The sequence below is a fragment of the Bubalus bubalis genome, chromosome 13 (assembly GCF_019923935.1).
Source record: "Bubalus bubalis isolate 160015118507 breed Murrah chromosome 13, NDDB_SH_1, whole genome shotgun sequence".
Lineage (NCBI taxonomy): Eukaryota > Metazoa > Chordata > Mammalia > Artiodactyla > Bovidae > Bubalus > Bubalus bubalis.
The window spans coordinates 68,065,479-68,092,368 of NC_059169.1; the positions used below are offsets into that span (position 1 = coordinate 68,065,479).

General features: G+C 41.3%; 1 protein-coding gene across 3 annotated transcripts; it reads left to right on the forward strand.

Annotated features, from left to right (window-relative positions):
* Positions 1–3,229: 3,229 nt before the first annotated feature.
* On the forward strand, positions 3,230–26,405 carry NEK3 (NIMA related kinase 3). Of its 3 annotated transcripts, XM_006065756.3 has the most exons (16): positions 3,230–3,363; positions 5,992–6,162; positions 7,045–7,138; positions 7,233–7,330; positions 8,887–8,970; positions 9,654–9,721; positions 9,816–9,902; positions 12,302–12,356; positions 13,780–13,980; positions 14,373–14,445; positions 17,523–17,569; positions 21,631–21,733; positions 22,449–22,565; positions 22,836–22,970; positions 25,253–25,379; positions 25,814–26,405. In XM_006065756.3, the coding sequence occupies exons 2-16, from the start codon at positions 6,046–6,048 to the stop codon at positions 25,893–25,895; spliced, it is 1,488 nt and encodes a 495-aa protein (XP_006065818.2). In that variant the 5' UTR covers positions 3,230–3,363; positions 5,992–6,045; the 3' UTR covers positions 25,896–26,405. The 3 variants fall into 3 exon arrangements, with proteins under 3 accessions (XP_006065818.2, XP_025118731.2, XP_025118732.2); XM_025262946.2 differs by lacking the exon at positions 13,780–13,980; XM_025262947.2 differs by lacking the exons at positions 3,230–3,363; positions 5,992–6,162 and having other exon boundaries at positions 7,214–7,330.
* The last annotated feature ends 485 nt before the right edge of the window (positions 26,406–26,890 follow it).

Sequence of the window (26,890 nt, forward strand, 5' to 3'; positions counted from 1 at the left end):
GACTAGTGGATAAGATTGTTATTTCTTGTTCAGTTGCTGAGTTGTGTCCCACTCTTTGTAACCCCACAGATATAGCCCACCAGCCTCCTCTGTCCATAGAATACTCCACACAAGAATCCTGGAGTGGGTTGCCATTCCCTTCTCTGAGGGAATCTTCCTGACCCAGAGATCGAACCCAGGTGTCCTGCATCGCAGGCAGACTCTTTACCACCTCAGCCACCAGGGAAGTCCTAGAGATACTGCTAAACAACCTAAAAAGCACAAGGCAACCACCCCTCCCCCACCCCCGTAAAAAAGAATCCAGTCCAAACTGTCAACAAGACTGAGAGAAACCCCAAACCAGCTCGTCTCTCCCTGGTAATGCCCTCCGATGAACCTCACCTCTCTCTTCAATGAACTGCACCTCCCACTTCAGCAGTTCCTACACAGATTCCTACACGGATTTTGGGTCCCAAAGAATGGCACCACCTCTGAAATCTTAAGACTATGGTCCCTTTCTCTTCATGACTCCTCTCCTGCCAGCTGTCTCCCTTGCCCCCTCCATGGTGGTTCTTTGACTTCATTCAAACCTTCTAGTTCATCATCGAGACCATTTAGGCCAATTTCTATTTTCATTTATTTTTTGTTTGTACCAAGTAGCTTGTGGGATCTTAGTTTACCAACCAGAGATTAAACCTGAGCCCTTGGCAGTGAGAGCACAGAGCCCTAACCACTGTACCACCAGGAATTCCCTCTAGTATTTTTTAAAAGATAAACAAAAAAACCCAGATACAATTAAATTTCATCATGTTTTATTCAAAATATCTGTTCAGTATTAATCAATATGAAGTGAAGTTGCTCAGTCATGTTTGACTCGTTGTGATCCCATGGACTGTAGCCCGCCAGGGTCTTCTATCCATGGGATTCTCCAGGCAAGAATACTGGAGTGGGTAGCTATTCCCTTCTCCAGGTGATCTTCCCAGCCTAGGGATTGAACCCAGGTCTCCTGCATTGCAGGCAGATTCTTTACCGTCTGAGCCACCAGGGAAGCTCATTAATCAACACACAAAATGATCAATGGAATATTTTACTCTTTTTTTTGAATTTTGGGCCCAGATGGCTCAGATGGTAAAGAACCTGCTTGCAATGCAGGAGACCCAGTTTCGATCCCTGTGTTTGGAAGATCCCCTTGGAGAAGGAAATGGCAACCCACTTCAGTATTCTTGCCTGGAGAATTCTATGGACAGAGGAGCCTGGCAGGCTACAGGCCATGCGGTCGCAAAGAGTCGGACACAACTGAGCAACTGACGCTTTCACTTTGGTATTTTACTTTTTTCTAAACTGGAATATATAAATGCAATAAAATTTTGAGCATTATCTTTCATCTACTAATCTCGCCAAATTCATTTAGTAACTAACATTTGCAAGTTATTTTTCACACATATAATCTTATCATTTGTGAGCAATGACAGTATTATTTATTTCATTCTAATATTTATGCCTTTTCTTTCTTTCTCTTATGAGCAAGTTAAAATCCCCCGGTAGAATGCTGAAAGGAAAGGGCTGGCAAGAACTCTTGCCTTGTTCGCAACCAGCAGGGAGGAATTCTGTGGCCAGCCATCACCACCTGGTTTTACTTTCTTGAGTGCTGGGGCACTCTGAAATCCTGTGTGTATTTTACACTTAGAGCACATTTCTATTTGCACCAGCAGTACTTTCCATGTGCTCAGGAGCCACGAATGTCTAGAGCCTACAGACTGGATGATGCCATTCTCCACTTCACTTCCTTCACGGGGATATTTGGTCTAGAGCCCGAGGCGTGTCACGTCAGTCACCCTAATATGAGCACCCTTAGCTCCCTTAATATGCTTGTGCTCGGTAGCTTCCATTGTGTTCGATTCTTTGCGACCCTGTAGACTGTAGCCCGCCAGGCTCTTCTGTCCATGGGATTCTCCAGGCAAGAATACTGGAGTGGGTCGCCATGCCTTCCTCCGGGGGAATCTTCCTGACCCAGGGATTGAAAACTGCGTCTCCTGGATCTCCTGCATTGCGAACAGTATCTTTACCGCTGAGCCACTGGGGAAGCCCAGTCCTAGTATAGTTCTGTTAACTGCATAATCTCAGGTTCAGGTTGATTCAAAATTCTCACTCCTAGAAACAACTACATAACTGGACTGGAATCACCTCTTAGCTGCTCCATCACCTTTGCCCACAATAGCTTCACCTTGTGTTTTGAAAACAATACTCAAAACTTCACCACTCAGAATTTTACTGAATAAAATAAATAAGTATAAGAACTAATAAATAATTAAAAAAAAAAAACCTGACGTAAAAAAATCTTCTGATTCAAGATTTCCATAGTCTATAGATGACAATTTTCTATTTCATAGAGAAAATGGAGACTGTCGAGATTCCTTCTTCTTTTTCTCTAATATTATGTACATCCATCCACATTTTTATTTCCTCTGCTGGTCTCCAAAGCAAACGTGTTTGTTCCTCATCTAGTCCAACGCTAATCCTCTTCCTGGGCTCTGGAAGCCACCTCTTCATCTCAACTAGACCTTCCTGGTTCCCCTGCCTCTAGCATTTTCAGCCCCTCTTTCCTTTCCATTGGTTTATATTATGCGTCAACACATAACTACGATTTCCCCATTAACAGAATACTTGTATATAAGCTTGTGCTTTCCTCTACCCCATGGTTATCACCCTTTCTCCTTCTCTTTAAGGCTAAGTATCTTTTTTTTTTTTTTTTGGTCGCTCCAGGTCTTAGTGGTGCCAAGTGGGATCTATTCCTCTGACAAGGAATCAAATCCCGGCTCCCTGCTTTGGGAGCCCAGAGTCCTAACCACTGGACCACATGGACAATCCCTATGGCCAAGTATCTTGAAAATATCCTACGCTCCTTGATTCCTCTGAGAGTCCCACTTCAACTATTGTAATCTTCTCCCTCATCGCATCCAGACTGCTTTCTTCAAGATCACCTATGACGTTCTGTTGCTGAACACAATAGGCTCTCTTCAGACTTTGTAACTCGGCCAACTTTTGAGACTATCATTGCAAAGTCTCTGACACACAACTGGTGAACTTGAGTGCTGCGCCCATGAAACTTACCCACATGCACTGTTGGTTTAAACTGGAGACAGACCTTGGGTTATGAGAAGGACACTTCTGCTCAATATTACTGGCATTGCTCTGGAGCGACGTGGAACACCTCTTTGAAAACGCACCCTTCGTGGGCCCGGCTGCGCTGAGAACAGCGCTGCCCGCCCGACCGACCCGGGACGCTTCCTTCGCCGGCAACCCGAGAGACTACCCGCTGGCCCGCCCCCCGGAAGCGCTCCCGGCTCGGGACCCGGGAGCCGACCCGGGTCGCCGGGGAAGCGGGTGAGCGGTCCGGCGGAACAAACCCCCTCCGCGGGCGCGAGAGCGGCGGGCGGGCGTGGGGCTGGGAGCGGGCGGCGCACACGCGGGGAGGGGGCAAGCGGGACCCGCGCTTCGGAGATTGCAGACCCAGGCCCAGGGGTCGCGGGGGCAGCGCGAGCCGGGCTGCGAGGCGGAGCGGCTTCTAGGGCAGTGAGGATAGGACTGCGCACACCTTCTATACTGCATCTTATATTTGCATTTGCAAATCACTGTATTAGCTTTTGATCGGTATAGTCTTGGGAAGGAACGCTTTTTGTCACATTCAGAGCATATACTGTACAGTTTGTTTGTTTGTTTTTTAATAAGTTTGTTGTTTAGTCGCTAAGTCGTGTGGGACTCTGCGACCCCATGGACTGTGTAGCCCGCCAGGCTCCTCTGTCCATGGGATTCTCCAGGCAACAACACTGGAGTGGGTTGCCATTTCCTCCTTTAGGGGATCTTCCCGACCCAGGGATCGAACCCCGCTCCCCTGCATTGCAGGCGGATTCTTTACCGCTGGCTGCGCCTCTGGGGAAGCCCTTAATGAGTTTAGGGGTGTATCACTGAGTAACAGGGGCAAATGTGGGCAGCAAGGGCCAAATGTAATGTTCAACTAAGAAAAGTCAGAGGTTGCTCTTGCTTATTATTTATTGTCCATTCATGGAATAAAGACCCAAAGTCAACAACAACAAAATATATGGGAAAACTAGATCTCCTTGTCAAAGCGTGTAATGCCAGGGGTCTCTTAGAAAAGCGGCAAAAAACTTTTTCCCTTCAGGTCGTATGCTGAGAGACCTAACTGTCTTAGAAAGGAGTTGTTTTTGAAGACCGTGCACTTGATTTCGTTATATGGAGAAAATACTTCTAGAGTTTCCTAGTGAGAACTGTAGGTTTTGGTTTCTGGTTTTGCTTTACCAGCCTGTGCTCTCTGGACCTCGTAAATCTTTGTGGTATGATTTTTATGAAAATAAAACACTCCAAGTAAGTTTTGTGACAATTGAATAAGCTCATTCCAGTGTGTTTTGGTAATGAAAAAAAAAGCATCACCTTTCTAAGGTTTACAACTAATAATGTGTGCTTAGTTGTGTCTGACTCTTTGTGACCCCAGGGACTGTAGCCCACCAGATTCCTCTGCCTGTGGGATTTTCCAGAATTCTGGAGCAGGTTGCCATTTCCTTCTCCAGGGGCCCTTCCCAACCCAGGGATGGAACCCGCGTCTCCTGTGACCTGTACTGACAGTGATTCTTGATCACTAGGTGCCATCTGGGGAGCCCCCAGATACTAACAGTAGCTGCCATTTATTCAGGGCCCGCTATGTCCCAGGTAAAGTGTTAGGAACTTTATATTCATCTTCTCTAATGTATTAGGAGATCCAGAAGCTGCTTCACCCAGGAAATATAAAGGAAGACTGAGGCTCAAGGACTCTGTTAACATGTCTTCTTTGTCCCAGGCACCTCCAACTCAGCATATCCCCAAAGAAGCACATCTCCTCCACATCTTTCCCCACCACACCCTACCAGACTCCCACGGTCAGAAAAATCAAACCAAAAAAACAGGCATGCAACCATCATGCCTTTCCTTTTTCTTAGAGAATGGTATCAATACTTGGCCAGTTTACACCAGAAACCAGAGTCTCCTTAGTCCCCTTCCCCCTACTTGTCTCCCAGAAATCCGTTACCCAAAATCTTGCCAGTTCTTTCACATGTTTCTTTCCTGTTGTCTTCATCCCCATTTCGTGTGTGTGTATGTGCTCAGTCGTGCCAGACTCTGCGACCCCAAGGACTGTAGCCCACCAGCTTCCTCTGTCCATGGGATTTCCCAAGCAAGAATACTGGAGTGGGTTGCCATTCCCTTCTTTGGGGGATCTTCCTGACCCAGGGATCGAACCAAGGTCTCTTGCATTGGTAGGCAGATTCTTTACCACTGAGCCACCAGGAAAGCCCCCTTCATCCCCATTGTCACCGCTGTATTCCGTTCCGTCATCATCTTCCTGCCTTTTCTATGGTAGGAGTCCTGCTCTGGCCCTCCTCCCCTCTCCCCTGTCTGGTCCATTGCTCTGCAGCCAACATGAGTAATTTTTCTAAGATGTAAATCTGCTCTTTCAGTTTAAACCCTTCAGAGAGCCTGTTCATCACTACAGGATAAAAATCCACCAACCTGAGCTTGGCTTACTAGGCCCAGTCTGCCTTACCTGCCTTACTGCCCTCTTTCAGTTCCTTGAATTGAAACAATCTCTTTTGCTCTTAAATAGGCTATTCCCTCCTGCCTCCATCACTCTTCCTCTTTGCCTAGATACCTTCCATTCAGGCTTCAGCCTGAGTATCATCTTCCTAATTCCCCAGGATACCTCTACCAGAGGCCAGCATGGCTCTTCCTGTAAGACCCACTATCCTGCATTTTTGAGGTTTGTGGTCTCACTTGTAATGTGAGTGATGCTGGGGCCATGAGAGATCTGTTCAGGATTATAAAACCTGGCATGGATACTCCATGTCCACCTGTTGAATGAATAAAGGGAATAGGCTGTTCTGTCTTGGGGATAGAGTTACTTTGAATTCATTCTGCCTTTTGAAAATAAATTTAATTCCCCATTGTTCCTGACTTTGAATGCAGGGTGGGAGAGCCGGCGGTGACTGTGGGAGCAGACCCAGCTGTGCAGTGCCCAGCATGGACGGCTACAGGGTCCTGAGAGTCATCGGGAAGGGCTCCTTCGGCAGAGCCCTTTTGGTTCAGCAGGAGAGCAGTAATCGGATGTTTGCCATGAAGGAAATAAGGCTTCCCAAGGTCACTGCTAAAGCAGTTAGCTCATGTTGAAAGTGTACATGTTGTTTGTGTCGAAAAGCAAGTTCTTGAGATTTAACATGGGATCGTTCTTTTGTGCAAAAGATTTAACAGGTTTATTCACTAGCTTTACAAGGACTTGATCTATCTTCTGTGCTTCCTGCTCGTGTTCAGTCGCTTCAGTTGTGTCTGATTCTGTGATCCTATGGACCGTAGCCCACCAGGCTTCTCTGTCCATGGGATTCTCCAGGCAAGAATACTGGAGTGGGTTACCATGCCCTCCTCCAGGGAATTCCCCACCCAGGAAGCTCCTATGGTTGATGGCGTACTGCCCCTAAAGCATAAGTCAGCTTATGCTTCAGTTCAGTTCAGTCGCTCAGTCGTGTCCGACTCTTTGTGACCCCATGAATCGCAGCACGCCAGGCCTCCCTGTCCATCACCAACTCCCGGAGTTCACTCAAACTCATGTCCATTGAGTTGGTGATGCCATCCAGCCATCTCATCCTCTGTCGTCCCCTTCTCCTCCTGCCCCCAATCCGTCTATGCTTAGGTTAATGTTAAAACTAGTTTACATTCTATACTTGTAAAGATATAAGAGGTCAGCTTAAGCAGGCGAAATATGTATAGCCGTAGTTGAAAAATTCCCACATGTTTCCTCGTGGGATTTGATCAACTTAAGTTGGATCAAAGTACAGTGCTCGCAAAGAGTTGGACATGACTGAGCGACTGAACCGATCTGAACAGTGCTATAAAATTATGTCTGATTGAAAGAGACACACTTTCAATTGTGTCACATTAAAATATCATACAAACTACTATAATACTGTTTTACTGTCAGTTTTTAAGTGAAGTACTGCATTTACACTTCTTTAAACCTTCTTCTAGTCTTTGTCTGACACACGGATTTCTAGGAAGGAGGCAGTTCTGTTAGCCAAAATGAAACACCCCAATATTGTTGCCTTTAAAGAATCATTTGAAGGTAAATATGAATTTCCCCCGATACATGTATTTCTGAATTTCATTCAGAATTCACGGCCGCTGAGACTTTCCTAAGAGTCTTTAATTTGTTGCAGCTGAAGGACATCTGTACATTGTAATGGAATATTGTGATGGAGGGGACCTAATGCAGAAGATTAAACATCAGAAAGGGAAGTTGTTTCCTGAAGATACGGTAAGAGACTAACTTACATAAGTTTCCCTCAAAGTTTTGTTCGTTTTAATTTTTTTTTTGGCCATACCAGGCAGCATGAAAGTGAAAGTGAAAGTTGCTCAGTTGTGTCCAACTCTTTTCAACCCCATGGACTACACAGTCCATGGAATTCTCCAGGCCAGAATACTGGAATGGGCAGCCGTTCCCTTCTCCAGGGGAATCTTCCCAACCCAGGGATTGAACACAGGTTTCCCACATTGCAGGTGGATTCTTTACCAGCTTAGCCACCAGGGAAGCCCACCAGGCAGCATACAGGATCTTAGTTCCCTGACCAGGGATCAAACTCGTGTGCCCTGCAGTGGGAGCAGAGTCTTAACCACTGAACCGCCAGGGAAGTCCCCAAGTTTCCCTCAAGCAACTTTTCTCATAAAATTTGAGTAAGTTAAAAACATCACTGTCTGTGGTTGCCTAGCACATTAGTTAGGAATGACTTTGTGTATCCATGATGTTCTTTAGTGCGTTATCAGGATATGACTGCCTGGGATGTTTTTAAGAGGTAAAGTAGGTATAGGCTTATGAAATATCAAAGAATAACCACTTCCATGTTTAGAATTTCACAGTTGTGTTACCCATCAAATTTTGTACTAGATATTTAAAATTTTTACTTTTTGTATTGAAATTTTAGAAGGCACATGGATTTCTTTTGTAATTCTCCATCATCTGAAGGATGAAACCTGCATTTCTGTTTTTCAAGAGTCTCTATTCTTCGTCTCTTTTCTTTTACAGTTTGACATATTCTCTTTAAATGCTTAGTGCCTTTTTAGTGGAAAGTTGCATATTAAATATTATTGGAATGAATTTACCAAGGAAAATATTTAAATAAACAACTTTACTGGGGCTAAGTTTGATACAGGGTATAACATGTTTTAAGAGTATATTAGTATAAATATTTTTCATTTAGAAGTTGTGTTGTTAAGAATATGGGTTCCATTGTAGGAGGCCAGCCTTGGCTTCCAAAGATTGTTGGAAATATAATGAAATATTTTAATGTTAATATCTGAATATTCTGAAAAAGTGAATGAAATCTGATATAATGATTACACTATAAAAAGTTATAGCATATTCATGTTAAGTGGTGAACTACTTTTATATGTGTATTTAAGAAATATTTTTATTTGGTTAAATACAAGAAAAATATAGTGGGAGTTTTATTAAAATAAATTGTTGGAAATTCCCTGGCTGTCTGATGGTTAGTACTCTACCCTTTCACTGCCAAGGACCCTGGTTCAATCCCTGGTCAGAGAACTAAGATCCTGCAAGCTGCATGGCAGGGCCAAATAAATAAATAAATAAAGTTATTTGGATCATTCATGAGATGATGATACATTGGGATTGATTCACAGCTTTTCTCAATTTCTCCAGACAGCAATGAATCTTAGTTGAACTATGTAATTTTAAGTTCTGTATTTACATTATGTAAAACCCAAGTCAGCTAAGCCCTAAAGATGATTCTTAGGAATTTGAGGTTACCATGCCCCAGTTATTGCATTCTTGCATGCTTTTTTTTTTTTTTACAGATACTTCATTGGTTTACACAGATGTGTCTTGGAGTAAATCACATTCACAAGAAGCGTGTGTTACACAGAGACATCAAGTCCAAGGTAAATGGAATACATTTGGGGCCTAAAAAAAATTGAAAACTATTTCTTTCAATCCTTTTTCTGTGTTATTCTATTTTCTTTTGGGTGCATTTTAATCTTTAGAAATATTTGTTTTTTTGCCTGCACCCCAAGGCATGTGGTATCTTAGTTCCCTGACCATGGATTGAGCCCATGCGCCCTGCATTGGAAGTACCGATCCTTAACCCCTGGACTGCCAAGGAAGTCCAGAAATATTTCTTAATATAATATTCATGCTAGCACAGTAAGGTATGACCTGAAAATGGATCAGTAAATCTCTTTAGTAGTGTATGTTAATATGTTCCAGCTCTCTTAGAGACTGCTTCCTAAGACCGTGTATTCTCAGATGGAAAATGATTGAGACTGGATCCTGCCATCTGGAGTTACCCTGAACAGGCTACCTGCTCGGTTGATCAGGGTCTGCTGATACAGTGTGATGCTCGCCTGTTAGATTTCTAAGCAGTCATCCTGAATTCCCAAGCAGGGGAGTGTCGCTGTCCAGAGGATATCTCGTCGTTTTGTGTTCCATTTGGGGACTTGGCTGTCAGCATGTCTACATATAATCTCCACCATCAGCAGGCTTTGAAAGACAGCTTCTCTTGAAGCTCTCTGCCTTATGTTTGAAATATGGCAGATGTGATCTGAGCTCTTCCTTTTCAATGCAGAATATCTTCCTCACCCAAGACGGAAAAGTAAAACTGGGTGATTTTGGATCTGCCCGTCTTCTCTCGAGGTATGTATGTCTCTCTTGTGTAGTAGTAACTGTTGCCAAAACATCATTATTCAGAAATGCTCTGTAATCATTCTGTACCTTTTTATGATTTTAGCCCCATGGCGTTTGCTTGTACATACGTGGGAACACCTTATTATGTGCCCCCAGAAATTTGGGAAAACATGCCTTATAACAATAAAAGGTAAGTGATGTATGTTGTTGGTGAAGGGGTGACCGTTTGGTGATAGTATTGTAGCCTACAGATGAAGTTTGGTTGTTAAAAGAAAGTGTAAAATTGAAGTTCCCAGGCTTCTAGGTGAAAGCCATAAATTTTCCAGCTGTTTTCATCAGAGCTGAGAGGAGCTACATGTAAATGCTGAAAGAAAAGTTAATCACTTCTGGGGATAGTATGAATTATATTACTGCTTCTCTTACTTTGCTGCTCTTAACGTTAAAAATCCCGAAGCTCAGCTCGTAGCCATACCAGTTAAATATGAATGTCTGGGAGTGGGAACCAGGTATCAATCATTTTCCAGGGTCACCAAATAATTCCTACGTGCAGCAAAATTTGGGAACCAAATGTCATTGAGTTGACATGTAAAGGGCTAGATAATAAGCACTTGACTGATAGGTTCATTGATCATGGGAAGATAGTATGAAGTCCTTATAATTTAAAATGTAATTTTTTTTCTGAATGTAAGTAAAATGTGCTCATTGAGGGAATGGATGGGCAGTGGGTGGGTTGGAAATGTAGGGATATACAAGAAAGGACATGACGATCACCCAGTTTTACAGAAACTACTGGTAACATTTTGGGTTTTTTTCCCATCCATTCTCTTTTTTCCCTAAACTTAGTTTATATACTCTATATAATTTAGTATCCTATTTTTTTCACCTTGCATTATATCATATTCATTTTACCCTGTATTTATACTTTTCATGATTATTGTTAATGATTGCAAAATATTTTAATATATGGCTCTTCCAAAATTTATTTCACATTCCTCTGTTGTTGGCTTTTTGATATGGTTCTAGTTTTCAGTGTCCTAAATTACTACAGACTCTGCATTACTATGCCTTTTAATACATAAAAGTGTCACATTCTTGGCATGACTGCCTAGAAGTAGAAACACCTAAAGGCTTTTGTTACCTCCTGCCAAGTTGCTTTCTAAGAAGGGTATGGCAATCCATACTATGGGCTTTCCCAGGTGGCTCAGTGGTAAAGAATCCACCTGCCAATACAGGAAATGTGGGTTTGATCCCCGGGTTGTGAAGATCCCCTGGAGAAGGAAATGGCAGCTTTCCTGGAGAATCCCATGGACAGAGGAGCCTGGCCGGCTACAGTCCATGAGGTTGCAGAAGAGTCGGATACAACTTAGCAACTAAAAATGACAACAATGCTCCGAAGGGTTGACTCACTGGAAAAGACTCTGATGCTGGGAGGGACTGGGGGCAGGAGGAGAAGGGGACGACAGAGGATGAGATGGCTGGATGGCATCACCGACTCGATGGACGTGAGTCTGAGTGAACTTCGGGAGCTGGTGATGGACAGGGAGGCCTGGCGTGCTGTGATTCATGGGGTCGCAAAGAGTCGGACACGACTGAGCGACTGAACTGAACTGAAGGTGAAGTAGACTGAATTGGAGACAGAACAGCTATGAAGGAACTTCCTGGTATAATTGGGGAAACCTGAGTTTGAACAAAATAGTAGATAATAGTATTGAATTAAGGTTTGATTTCTTGGATGTGATAATGGTGCTGTATTCGTGCAGAAGAGTGCCCTTGCTCTTAGGCTGTATGTGCTGACACGTTTAGGGGTGAAGTGTTTGATGTCTGAAACCTTTCTTTCAAGAGGTTCAGATGTAGACAGAAGAGGGGCCAGCAGGCAGATGCTAATGACTGGGGATATTAGGAAGGAGCATTTGGGCCTTTACAAATTTTCTGTAGATTTCAAGCTTTGAAGAATTAAAAGTTGGGGGAAATAATTGGTTAAAAAAAAAAAAACCTTGTTAAAGTGAAAAGACTATCATCTAGAAAAAGTCTGGAGGATGACAACTAGGTGGTGAGAATGATGAGGAAAGTGGAGGTGTTTAGTTTGAAGAAGGGTGGGCGCGTAAGGCAAAGTGTAGAACTCTGCTGAGCTCTGAAGAGCTTTCGTGGAAGAATAAGAATGCGCCCCCTAGAGACAGCCAGGGGAAACACTGAGCTGTCAATCAGGAGGTGAGACCAAAGGCCTGGTGAGCCCAGATGGTCTGGAGGCTGTACAGCATGACTTCTAAAGCCCTTCTTCCAACTATGGTAATCTGAGTCCGCGGATATTCCTCTTACCCCAAGTCCTACTGAAGTGATACCTGAACCACTGGATTTGGTGGGGCAGGGTTTAGGGAGCAGTGAGTTTTTCTGTGAACATCACTGAGAATAAGTGGTCTAAGTGTTTGATCAAACTTGCCGCATATTTTATTTCAGTAACTAAGAAGTCCTTATGATATCTGTTCTTATTAAAGGTAGAGTAATTTTTCATTTTGGGGTATTGGAAAATACATATATTTTTGTGTGATAACTCATAACCCACTCATCATTCATTGCTTCTTTTGCTTCCAGTGACATCTGGTCCTTGGGATGCATTCTCTATGAACTCTGTACCCTTAAGCATCCAGTAAGTATGTCATGCAGCATGGAAAAGGCAGCGTTTGGTCTAAGTCCTTTTTCATATCTTCACTTGTATGTATTAGTAGGATGATACACCCCCAAGGCTGGAGAAGGCAATGGCACCCCACTCCAGTACTTTTGCCTGGAAAATCCCATGAACAGAGGAGCCTGGTGGGCTGCAGTCCATGGGGTTGCGAAGAGTTGGACATGACTGAGCGACTTCACTTTGACTTTTCACTTTCATGCATTGGAGAAGGAAATGGCAACCCACTTCAGTATTCTTGCCTAGAGAATCCCAGGGATGGGGGAGCCTGTTGGGCTGCCGTCTATGGGGTCGCACAGAGTCAGACACTGAAGCAACTTAGCAGCAGCACACCCCCAAGGCAGAATGCCATCATGTTCTTACATAAGTGTTGCTAAGGCTGAAACCTGATGTTAATTGTAGTATGTTTATTATACAGTGAAAACTTTTAAAATGTTATTCTGGTGTGTCATTTTATATCCCACTCTATTACTTGTCAAACCATAATAACTACCCTGGTGACGTGCAAGGTAAAAAGGATTTTGCAGCAGAAGTTTAAAATGGGAAAAGTCTAAAGTGCATTTTGTCAGGGAGCAGACCTGGGAATTTTTGAGGAGAAGGGAAGTGAAGAAACGTTGCACTTACTGTCAGCCCTAGGGTTATTTGAATTTTTAAAAGCCCATATATATGTATTATTGATGCTTTGATTTTTAAAAATATATTAAAAATGTGTATCTGCAAAAACACTGATTTGACTAATAAAGTACCCAAGTGGGGACTGATGGTAAGACTTCCTCAAGATGGGAACATCTTTAACTATTTATGTTTACCTTTTTCCTGAACAACCATAAGATTTTAGAATAGTACAGGGGAAGGGGTGAGGGAGTTTGGGACTAGCAGATGCAAACTATTACATTTGCATTAAACAACAAGGTCCTACTATATAGCATGGGGAACTATATTCAGTATCCTGTGATAAAACCATAATGGTGCTGGTGCTAAGTTGTTGCAGTCACGTTCGATTCTTTGCAGCCCCATTGACTGCAGCCCACCAGGATCCTCTGTCCATGGGATTCTCCAGGCAAGAATACTGAAGTGGCTTGCCATAATGGAAAATAGTATACAAAGGAATGTATACACATGTATAACTGAATTACTTTGCTATATAGCAGCAGTTAACACCATGTAAATCAACTATACTTCAATAAAATACAATTTTTGAAAGTACTAAGAAAAGTATGATGAGCAAACAACAAAAAAAATAAATTAGAATAGTATCTTAACAACACCTCTAGAAAGAAATTTTTTTTTTATTAAAATAATTCATATGAATTCAGTTCAGCTGGTATTTTCTTATTTCCATTCTCTTTCCCTGTATCTGCTTTTACAGTTCAATTTTGCTTTTTAGTTTCAGGCAAATAGTTGGAAAAGTCTTATCCTTAAAATATGTCAGGGGTCCATGAACCCACTGCCATCCCATTATTCCTATGAGCTGCAGCTTCTGATCAAGCAGATGTTTAAAAAGAATCCCTCACATCGTCCTTCAGCTACAACGCTTCTCTCTAGAGGCTCTTTAGCTCGGCTTATCCAGAAGTGCCTGCCCCCGGAGGTACAGTGTGTGTGGAACTGACTGTGAACAGTTTTCAAGTGTTTGTTTTCTTTTAAACACAATTACATGTTACACATGCTCATAACAATTCAAGTAATGCAGATGTGTATTAAAAAAAACTAAAAGCTTGAAGCTTCCTTTCCCTCTTCTTTTCACAATGCTATTCCTCAAATATAATCATGGATATAATTTGCATTATCCCTCCAGATCTTCCTGGACGTATATAAATGTGTGTTTATCTGTCTATCTAAATTACTTGGATTTTTTAAATGGCATTTTTCCTTTTCAACTTTATTACTGTGGGGAAGAACATTGATAATTGAATGACATTATGGTGGTATCTAAAGAAAAGCATCTTTTGTGTCTTTAAATTCTCTGCTTTAAATTTTCAGATCATCACAGAATACGGTGAACAGGTGTTAGAAGAAACCAAAAAATCTATGTATAGTACACCAAGAAAAAATGGTAAGAATTTCGAAAAGCTTATTTTAAGTGTTCGTTTAAAATATAGTATAACAAAAAGAAAAATATATAATTTTCAAGTTATTAGAGATGATTTTCAGAGATACTCCTCAAATCAAAATATTCTACTTGTTCCTTCAGACATAAATCTATACTGAATCTTACACATTTAGTTTGCCAGGGATCAAAAAAGAAGCCTAGTTTGAAGATTGTAGTGATGTAAAGGTTGTTCTTTGCTTCATTATTAGACCTGTATTTAGTTTGTTTTGGGTCAGATAGGTTTCTGTGGGCTCACCTAGGAATCTATATATGAAAATATAACAGGAAATGTTATCCCTAAAGTTGAGCTATTTCAAATCCTGAAAGATGATGCTGTGAAAGTGCTGCACTCAATATGCCAGCAAATTTGGAAAACTCAGCAGTGGCCACAGGACTGGAAAAGGTCAGTTTTCATTCCAATCCCAAAGAAAGGCAATGCCAAAGAATGCTCCAACTACCACACAATTGCACTCATCTCACACACTAGTAAAGTAATCCTCAAAATTCTCCAAGCCAGGCTTCAGCAATACGTGAAACGTGAACTTCCAGATGTTCAAGCTGGTTTTAGAAAAGGCAGAGGAAATAGAGATCAAATTGCCAACATCCGTTGGATCATCGAAAAAGCAAGAGAGTTCCAGAAAAACATCTATTTCTGCTTTATTGACTATGCCAAAGCCTTTGACTGTGTGGATCACAATAAACTGTGCAAAATCCTGAAAGAGATGGGCATACCAGACCACCTGACCTGCCTCTTGAGAAACCTATATGCAGGTCAGGAAGCAACAGTTAGAACTGAACATGGAACAACAGACTGGTTCCAAATAGGAAAAGGAGTACATCAAGGCTGTATATTGTCACCCTGCTTATTTAACTTCTATGCAGAGTACATCATGAGAAACGCTGGACTGGAAGAAGCAAAAGCTGGAATCAAGATTGCCGGGAGAAATATCAATAACCTCAGATATGCAGATGACACCACCCTTATGGCAGAAAGTGAAGAGGAACTAAAGAGCCTCTTGATGAAAGTGAAAGAGGAGAGTGAAAAAGTTGGCTTAAAGCTCAACATTCAGAAAACAAAGATCATGGCATCTGGTCCCATCACTTCATGGGAAATAGATGGGGAAACAGTGGGAACAGTGTCAGACTTTATCTTTTTGGGCTCCAAAATCACTGCAGATGGTGACTGCAGCCATGAAATTAAAAGACACTTACACTTTGGAAGGAAAGTTATGACCAACCTAGATAGCATATTCAAAAGCAGAGACATTACTTTGCCAACAAAGGTCCGTCTAGTTAAGGCTATGGTTCTTCCAGTAGTCATGTATGGATGTGAGAGTTGGACTGTGAAGAAAGCTGAGTGCTGAAGAATTGATGCTTTTGAACTGTGGTGTTGGAGAAGACTCTTGAGAGTCCCTTGGACTGCAAGGAGATCCAACCAGTCCATTCTGAAGGAGATCAGCCCTGGGATTTCTTTAGAAGGAATGATGCTAAAGCTGAAACTCCAGTACTTTGGCCACCTCATGCAAAGAGTTGACTCATTGGAAAAGACTCTGATGCTGGGAGGGGTTGGGGGCAGGAGGAGAAGAGGACGACAGAGGATGAGATGGCTGGATGGCATCACTGACTCGATGGATGTGAGTCTCGGTGAACTCTGGGAGTTGGTGATGGACAGGGAGGCCTGGCATGCTGCGATTCATGGGGTCACAAAGAGTCGGACACGACTGAGCAACTGAACTGAACTGAGCTAATAGTCAATCCTGAGCAAATTTCACATGTAATTTATTGTCTCTTGGAAGTTGTCATCTCTTTTTTCAAAGTTATTTTTGTTCCTTTTCCTTTGACATCAGTGACTCAGATCTTCCATCTGAAGAAATCTAACAATGACCAGAATAAGAGAGAAGAATTAAGATGAGTTAAAGGTCACCCACTGTAGGGAGATGTTTTAAAACCTCCATTATTAGTGCCTGTTATCTTAGTGTTCTGTACCACAAAAGAAACATTTTAATTTATTTTTTAAGGTTTTTTTTTTTTTTTTAATTTAAGTGTAGTTGATTTACCATGTCCTGTTGGTTTCAACAGAAACTTTTCTAAACTATACTATTTTCTTAAAGTTAAATTTTAAATGTTCCTTTTGTAAGAACTTTTCTCCTTTATGTAAGAGGTAGCCACTTACCTTTGCTTCAGCAGTTTGTTTTAGTGTTTATTTTATTTTATGTACCATTTCATAACTTCGGTTCACATCCCAGGAGGGTGGGAAATTAGTTTTAAAATACTGGGCAACAGAAACACCAAAAACAGTCTAAGAAAAGTTTCAAGATAGTAAAGTGTAGTCGTACAATTTCTAAAAAAAAAGAGTAAGCCAGTGGGGAGGGCCACCATGTCCAGAGCATGTGTCGGGTGGCATCTCCATTGAGAATGTAGACAGACATCAGAACAATGAAGGCTGGGTGAGGGCAGGGAGCATGTCAAATGTGCTCCCTGTTGTAGCCTCAGTACCATCATCATAGATGCTCAGTAGCAATTGCTTAAAACGCTGAATAAATGGGGAAACACGGACCCCAGGCTCTGGCAGCAGAAAATCAGGCAAGAGCCACCCTCACCCAAGGGGTGGGTTGCCGGGGTTTTCCTTGACTGCTGCTGGCTCCTCGTCAGGGAATAAGCAGCTGGCTTTGGGAGGGTTAGCTATTCCCCCTGCTATAATAGCTGTCAGGAAAATCACAGACAGGTAGCTCTTGTGCTAAGGATGATAAGGACCTTTCGAGTATGTAGAATGTCTTACCTCCTGATGCCTAAATGGGTCGGCATAAATGAATTAGAGATGTCTTAACTTTCAGATGTTCACAGTCAGAATAAAACGACAGAAATAATCTCTTTAACAGCTGAGGTGTGTTATTAGGTGATTAAAGCTTGATATCACTATTCAGACTAATGCTTCGGTTCTTTGACTTTAAAAACTTCCTTTTGTCTCTCAAGCTTTATGCAAATCACATTAGAAGCCTTTTTTGTGTTTTCTTTTTACCTTCTGTTTTCTCTTTGAACAGATCCCAGCAGAACCAGAATAACTTTGGAAAATGAAGCAAGCACAGTGGTAAGTGCTTTAAAGGTAAATTTCCTGGGACTTTCCTGGCAGTCCAGGGCCTTCTAATGCAGGGGATGTGGGTTCAATCCCTGGCCTGGGAGCAAAGATCCCACATGCCTGTGGCCAAAAAACTAAAACATAAAACAAAAGCAAAATTGTAATAAACTCAATAAAGACTAAAAACGGTCCACATCAAAAAAAAAAAATCTTTATAGTTGCCAGTCCAGGTTCGATGCACGATACTGGATGCTTGGGGCTGGTGCACTGGGACGACCCAGAGGGATGGAATGGGGAGGGAGGAGGGAGGAGGGTTCAGGATGGGGAACACATGTATACCTGTGGTGGATTCATTTTGATATTTGGCAAAACTAATACAGTTATGTAAAGTTTAAAAATAAAATAAAATTAAAAAAAAAATCTTTAAAAAAAAGTTAAATTTCTGAAACTGTCTACTGGGATACCTGGCATCATTGGGTGCTGTGAGATATTTGGAAGTCTGTTGCCTGGTCCCTGGGTTCAGAGGTTTTTTGTCTTTGGGCCTGTGAAATAATTGACAGCTGTTTTCTGTGCTGCCAACCAAGCCACTTTGGACCAGCATTTATTTTATTTTGTTTTTTCGTTTCTAATCATCGATGATAAGTGGTTTCAATCTAGATGTTGAAAAGTTGTTGCTGAACGAAAAGACACCGGGATTCTTGGTCTCCAGAGGAGAAGAATTCAACCTGGGGCCAGAGATGAGGCTTGATCACTCAGAGCTTTTGTGTAATAAAGTTTTATTAAAGTATAAAGGAGATAGAGAAAGCTTCTGACATAGGCATCAGAAGGGGTCGGAAAGAGTATCCCCCTGCTAGTCTTCAGCTGGATGTTATATAGTCACTAACAGTCTGTTAATGAAAGAAAGGAATGTCTTAAAACTCAGAATGGCACCAGGCCCCTCACCCATAAGATGCATTTTGGGATAATCTTGGTACCAAATGGTTCATCCTGGGCCATAAAATGATTAACTTGAATCTTGTAGAAGAACAGATTACCATACAAATAGTTTCATTTACATAGATTAGGGGAACGATATCTGAGTATAACATACTGGTTTGTCAAGTAGGTTTTGAGCCGTGAGGTGGAACTGACTTGAAGACAGAGTTTGGGGTAAATGCATAGTACATTAACATAGCTTAAGACAAACTTTCCATAAGAAAAATGCATTGGTTATCTCAAGGTTTGAGAATAGTTAACTTCAGGTGAAACCAGGTGCCATTATGGCAACACAGTATTTTAAGAGAAACCTCCTTTTAAATTTGTATAGAGAAGAAAAAAATATGGGATAGTTTGTTTCCTCCTGCCCCTTAAGGGAGATAAAAATGTCTGACACTTGCAGGCTATTTCCTCTGTTTGGAGACCCCTGGCCTTCCTGCCTGTTACCCTCTCAATGTGAACCAACTTAGCCCTACTTACAGTCATGAAAGTCTTGTTTTAGCCTTGGTTGGTTGGTTTCCTTGTGGTAATATATATATAACATACAATTTATCATTTCAGCCATTTTAAGCATAGAATTTAATGACATTAATTACATTCACAATACTTTTTCATTATCCCAAACAGCAACCCATTGAACAATAACTATCCATTCTTCCCTACCCCGACTCCCACCCCAGGCCATGATAACCTCTTTTCTGCTTTCTGTCTCTGTGAAAGAAACATTATTTGCTTATTCTAGATATTTCAGATAAGTGGAATCACACAATATTTGTCCTTTTGTGTCTGGCCTCTTTTGCTTAGCTTAATATTTTTAAGGTTCATGCGTGTTACAGCCTGTATCAGAATTTCCTTCCTTTTTATGACTAAATAATATGTAGATCGCTAATGTGATCTGGGAAGGATTGAAGGCAGAAAGAGAACAAGGCAACAGGATGAGATGGTTGGATGGCATCACCCATGCAATGGACATAAACTTGGGCAAACTCGGAGATGGTGAGGGACAGGGAAGCCTGGCCAGCTGCAGTCCATGTGGTCACGTAGAGTCGTACATGACTTGGTAACTGAACAACAACAATGTGGTCTTGACATTTTTCTGTTCAAAAACTTGTAGTGCCTCCCCATTCTCCCTGATAGCTCAGTTAGTAAAGAATCTTCCTGCAATGCAGGAGACCCTGGTTCGATTCCTGAGTTGGGAAGATCCGCTGGAGAAGGGATAGGCTACCTATTCCAGTGTTCTTGGGTTTCCTTTGTGACTCAGCTGGTAAAGAATCCACCTGCAATGCATGAGACCTGTGTTTAATCCCTGGGTTGGGAAGATCCCTGGAGAAGGGAACAGCTTCCCACTCCAGTATTCTGGCCTGGAGAATTCCATGGACTGTATAGTCCATTGGGTCACAAAGAGTCCAACATGACTGAGTGACTTTCACTTCACTCACTATTATCCCATGAATTGAGTGGACATTTTTTAGCCTGGTTTTCACGGTCCTGTTCATCTTGTTTGGCCTTAAGCATCTGTGCCCTTTTACATGTTAGCTGCAGTTAAGTCATAAATAGTAACAGCCAATCCACTTCTAGTTGCCACACCTACCCTAGTAACTCATGTCCTATTGATAATTTTTTCTTTCTTCATCATTTTGACCCACCTTTTTTAACCCCCAAAGGAAAAGATGTAGTAACAACAAGCAATTCTGTTTATGGAATATAATAGTAATTAAACTTGTAAATTTTTGAATGAACCTTTAGGTTGTAAATAAATAACACCATACCCCATTATGTTGCTACAAATGGACTCTATTCTGCCCCTGTGCTTTTTTTATTTGCGTAATATCTGTTTATTTCCAGCTTTATTGAGGCTTAATTTATATGCAATAAAAGTTACTCATTTTTAGCATGCAATTTGATGAATTTTGGAGATTGTATGTGGTCATATAACCAGCACCACAATCAAGATGTAGAAATCCCATCCCCCAGTTGAAAATGCATTTAATGCACCTAACCTACCAAACTTCCTAACTTAGTTTAATATACCTTACATGTGCTCAGAACACTTCCATTAGCCTCTAGTTGGGCAAAATCATCTAACACAAAGCCTATTTTATAATAAAGTGCTGACTATGTCGTGTCAACATGAGATAGTCATGTTGAATTTTGAATTCAGTATGAACTGAATTGAATAATGAACTGAAAGTGAAAACCAGAGGCTGTCTGGGTGCGGAACGGCCGTAAGTGTATTGTTTACTGTTTACTCTGTGATCACATGGCTGAGCAGGAACTTCAGCTCTCTGCCAGCGCCCAGCATCACAAGAGGGTATCATATGGCATATTGCTAACCTGGGAAAAGATCAACATTCATGATTTGACATACAGCTTCTGCTGAGTGTTTATCATTTTCACACCATCATAAAGTGAAAAAAATCATAAATTAGACCATCATAAGTCAAGGACCATCTGTAAAGTAATTTTATGTGTACATACATGCTCAGTTGCTCTGTCATGGCCAACTCTTTGCAATCCTATGGACTGTAGCCTGCCAAACTCCTCTGTCCATGGGATTCTCCAGGCAAGAATACTGGAGTGGGTTGGTTGCCATGCCCTCCTTGGATTAGGGTATCTTCCTGATCCAGGGATTGAACCCGCATCTCCTGTATTGCAAGCAGATTCTTTACTGCTGAGCCAAATCCCCAAAGTAACTTTATAAAATATTTCATTTTGGTATTTCCATCCTGAGAAGCCCAATATAGCAAATCATACTGAAATTTTTCATTGCTTGTTTTCTCTATAAAGACCTCTCAAATATTTGTCATTTTTATATATCTTCTTCATATTTGCAATGACTGATATTAATGGCTATTAAGGTATATGACAATATACATATATGTATGCCTATGTGCACATATATGGTTTTTAATATACACACAGATAATATATGATGTTATAGCTCTTAATGTACATATGTGTATGAGGTTCTGTGGTTGTTAATGTTTAATTCATTTGTCTTTATTTAAAGTTTAAGTAGCTGTTTATCTCTACTTGTTTACCTTTTTTTGGTAGCAATTCAAGAATATCTTAATCTTTTTTTTAAATTTCTTTTAAAGCAAAGGGAGGAACCAGGTGGAAAGTGTAGCCACACTGACTTAGAAAGCATTAATAAAAATTTGGTTGAAAGTGCACTGAGGAGAGTAAACAGAGAGGAGAAAGGTAAGTTATTCAAATTCTAATCATTGTATAGGTGGGAAACTGGGGATGTAGAAGGAATACCAATTTCTGCCTTACTAGGTCAAAGATATCATAAGCAAGTAGACATATTTATATTTGCTTATCCAGTAATTTATTTAATGTTACAAAGATATTTTACTCACTTTTTCTTTTTTTTACCTATTAAAAGATAAAATTGTATTTATTAATAAAAGCCTTCAGAAAAAAGTATTAATAATGTTTGCCGTGCTCTTTATCATAAAAAGCACAGCATACAGGGACTTACCCGGTGGTCCAGTGGTTGAGACTTCTAAGGCAGGTGACGCAGGTTCTATCCCTGGTCAGGGAATGATGGTCCCACATGCTGTGGGGTACAGCCAGAAAGTGTTTTAAAAAGCACAGCATACAGTGTGTACCTGTAAGCCCTCTTAGGCCTTTATTCTTATATATTGTGTAATATGTGAGTAGACACATAATATTTTTTAAAATTCACTTTAATGATTAGCTTTACCTTTCCATTTGGATTTTTTCATTCCCTTAACTACTGAAGAGTCAGACACGACTGAGCGACTGAACTGAACTTAGCCTTGGAAGAGTGTTAGATCCAAATTTGAAAGAGAAAAGAAGTACTTCTGTAGTGTTGTTGGAGAAATTGTGTGTGGATGTAGATGAATAAGTAGAAGAATACACTCAGCAATTCTTCTTTACACTTTAAAAGCCAGTTCACCAGGTCCTCTCAGGCGGCAGTGGGAGAAAAACGTACCCGGTACAGCTCTTAGAGCTTTGGAAAACGCATCCATACTCACCTCCAGTTCAACGGCAGAAGACGACAGAGGTGAGTAGTCAGATTGAATCCTATTATGTTATCATAGAACATTGTCTAATCGCTGTTTATTGAGCGAGAGTTGTGTTTTTTTAATGTCACTCTTTGAAGGGTATTTGGTGTCACACATGAGAGCGCATGTATTTCACTTATACAGGCAAGTGAAATAGATTTATGTGGAGAGTTTCGCTTGAAATATGGGCCTTTAATATATTCTAGAAGATATTATATGCTGGAAATCTTTTTTACTCGACACGAATTTTTTTGTCTTTTCCCAACTAGGTGGTTCTGTAATAAAGTACAGTGAAAACAATACCCGTAAGCAGTGGCTCAAGGAGACCCCTGAAACCCTGTTGAACATCCTTAAGAATGCTGACCTCAGCTTGGCCTTTCAAACATACACAATATATAGACCAGGTGATTCATGTCTGTTACATAATTGTGTAAACCCTTTGATTTAAAAAAAAAATTATATATGTAACATAGAAGTTTCCATCTTAGCCGTTTTTAAGTGTACAGTTCGGGAGCATGGAGTACATTCACACTGTGTGGCCGTCACCACGGTCCCTCTCCAGAACTTTTCCAAAACGGACACTCTGTACCCATTAGATGATTCCCTGTTCCCCACTCCCAGAAACCCTGCGATCTTAAAGTTATAAAATATTTCGGAGCATTGTCTTTTTCGATTTCCTTGACTCTTTGCTAGTCAGTCTGAAGCCATAATTAAAATTTCCTATAGTGCTTCATTCCTTCTGTTTGCTCATTTGTTTGCTTGTTTTATTGTTTTAATATTTCTATTTATTTTATTTGGCTGTGCCAAGTCTTAGTTGTGGCACGTGGGATCTAGTTCTCCCATCAGGGATCGAACCCAGGCCCCCTGCATTGGAAACATGGATTCTTAGCCACTGGACCGCAGGGAAGTCCCTGTTTGCTTATTTTAATAATCACGTAGCCACTTTGAGGGTGGTCCATTTTTATCATGCAGATACACCCTGCTTTCTCAGCTCTGCAGTTCAGACTCCATCCTGGTAAACTGAGGAACTTCAAGATTTCTTTGGCTCTGTACTTGTTATATTGAATTGTTATATTGAATAGAACACAGAAAAAGGCGAACAATTAGGATTTAATTTTTTTTTTTTATTGTTTCAACAGACATTTTCACTACAGTTATACAGCGTAACGTTTTATGATACTACCCTTAGGAATCTAGGCCAAAGGACTATATTAAGGGTGTGTACGTGGGGGGTGCATGTGTGTGTAATTTTCACAGTGCAGTTACTAAAGCCATCTTGCTTGGTTTAAGATCTAAGATAAATTGTGCCAAGTAGAGCATGTCATGGTGTGGCAAGTCTCAACTCTATGTATTATAACAGATTCACTTTATTTACGTGGTCAGTGTTTATTGAGTGCCTAACATATACTACGGAGAAGGCAATGGCACCCCACTCCAGTACTCTTGCCTGGAGAATCCCATGGATGGAGGAGCCTGGAAGGCTGCAGTCCATGGGGTCGCTCAGAGTCGGACACGACTGAGCAACTGCACTTTCACTTTTCACTTTAATGCATTGGAGAAGGAAATGGCAACCCACTCCAGTGTTCTTGCCTGGAGAATCCCAGGGACAGGGGAGCCTGGTGGGCTGCCGTCTATGGGGTCCCACAGAGTCGGACACGACTGAAGTGACTTAGCAGCAGCAGCAGCAGCAACATATACTAAGTTAAGATTTAAGATTTTTTTTTAAAAAAGAATATAATTCCTTCCCTGAGAGAGTTTGTGATTTGGGGGACCAGCAAACAAGCAGAGCATTGTGGAGCTGTGTGTCACATGTTCTGATAGAGCTGTGTGAAGACAGTTATGGGCCCCAAGGAGAGGTGGGTGCCTGGGAGGCAGGTGTTAAGCAAGGCTAATGATTACACTTTTATTTTATTTTGTTGGCATGCGGGCTCTTAGTTCCCTGACTAGGGATTGGACCCCAGAAAGTCCTAAGCACTGAATGTTTAGGGAATTCACAATGATTGACTTTCATTTTAGCAGGATAGGTCCCAGATTTTGTCTCTGGTCCAATGATAAAGTTTTTGTCATTTCAGGAAAGTTACTATATAAAAAAGGCATTACATTCTATTGCAAAAGGATTTTTATAGAGACTGAACCCACATTTAGGTTATTGTTTTGTAAGCAAAAACCTGAAAGTAATTATAATACCATCTGGAAAAACTTTTTTATAGTGTGCATATGCCCTTAATTCCCTAATTTTATTCCCCTCCATTAGGAAAACTTGAGGGAGAGGGAAGAGCCAAAGGAAAAACAGTCAACTGTTATCCAGCTGTCCAAAGACAACTTTTAATGCTTTAATATGGGTTTATAAGCTGGCTTCCATGGTGACTGAGTGGTAAAGAACCCACCCATCAATGCAGGAGACTTGGGTTTGATCCCTGGGTTGGGAAAATCCCCTGGAGGAGGAAATGGCAACCCACTTCAGTATTCTTGCCTGGAAAATCCTATGGACTGAGGAGCCTGGCAGGCTACAGTCCATGGGGTCACAGAGTGGGTCGCGACTGAACACACATGCACAGAAAACCTCAGAGCATGGCAGTGCTCTCAATTAGCCAACAAACCTTTGGAGGAATTTAATGCAAAAATATGCATGAAATAAATAAAGACAGCTTAACTTGGCATAATTTCTGTTAATATTCCTCTGAAGGCGCAGAAGGATTCTTGAAAGGCCCCTTGTCTGAGGAAACAGAAGCATCGGACGATGTTGATGGAGGTTGGGATTCTGTCATTTTGGATCCAGAGAGACTTGAACCTGGGCTGGATGAGGAGGATACGTACGTGAAGTACCCAGACAGTTGGCAGTGTGTGCGCGTGTTCATTTAAGTTGTACCTTAATAATTCCTGGTTTAGTAGGAGCTGGTTATGTTACTTTACATCATAAATGAATGTTTATATCTTGATCGTCTATCTGGCACAGGTAATGTGCTACGGTATTTTCATAGAATTCTTGACTGAGCTGTGTGTTTATAATCAGCTTGGACTTATTTTTTAGTAGACAAGATTTTATATTGAAACATTTAGAGAAACAATGATAGAAGTGAACCTTTGGAAGACTAACCATTTTTTTTTTCCTCTGTTCAGTTTCATTATGGAGTTCATTTTTCAAACATGTCAGTATTGTTATGGTGGTATTCTGCTTTGATCCCATCAACAAACATTTACTGTGCTTCTTAAATGGAAGCTTAATATCCAAATTGTTTTTTCACAGGGACTTTGAGGAAGACGACAGTGCCGACTGGGTGTCAGAACTGAAGCAGCGGACTGGCTGGCAAGGAGGATCTGATGGATAACGCCCAAGGGAATATTCATTAGTCACCCGGAGGGGATGTTTAACAGGAGGAATTGATATTTGAATAATACTTAACTCACAGGATACGTATTTTCCTTTGGAAACAGAGTGAAGAGAGGGAAACTGTGAATATTTAAACTTATTCCTTCTTAGTAAGATAGGGTATAAAAAAAAAAAATCTAGGTTTTTTAATTCAGAGGAGAAAGCATAGCACAATGGGTCTGAGGTTTAGGCTTTGTAGTCAGAACAGATGTTGAATGCTACCACATACTGCTTGCGGGGTTTTGAGAAATTAACCTCTTTGAGACTGAATTTCTTCAACTACAAAATGAGGATAACAACGCCTGCCTCATATGGATGCTGACCTTAGACCATCACGACAGCCCATAACATTATTTGCGTTGTTATGATTTCTGCTTTATTACCTTGTTATGATTTATTACTATGTAGCTCTTTTTATATCCCCTAAAATTTTTGAGGATCTAAATATATTTAATTATAACATCATAAACCTGTGTTTTTCTATAAGACCTATTTCTGGGTAGTCATCAGTCATCTTCAGTCATCACCCACTGTCATTAAATACAGCTCCTCACAGGATGTACAAAAGAGCCCAGATCGGAGGATCAGCCATGGGAAGAGTGGGGTAAGGTACAGATCTGGCCAGTTGGTGGTCCTGTATACAAGAAAGGAATGGGGCCAAAGGTAAGGGGTCCATACAGGAAGTAGCAGGAAGCCAGAGTTTTGTGGAACTCATGGAGGGGGCAGGACCCCAACATGCATGGGTCACCGTGACACATGTGTTCTGGGGTCTGTCATTTCATGCTGTGATGCTTTAGTGAGGGGAGAAGACTTTACTAAAGAAACTGACTCTTTCCAGGGGCCCACATAGGCAATTATGAGAATAGCATCAGCCTGGCCTGGTGTAGGGAACAGTGCTCAAGTCAACATAGGGGGAGAGAGTTGTGAGACTACAGTAGGATCATTAATAAAGAT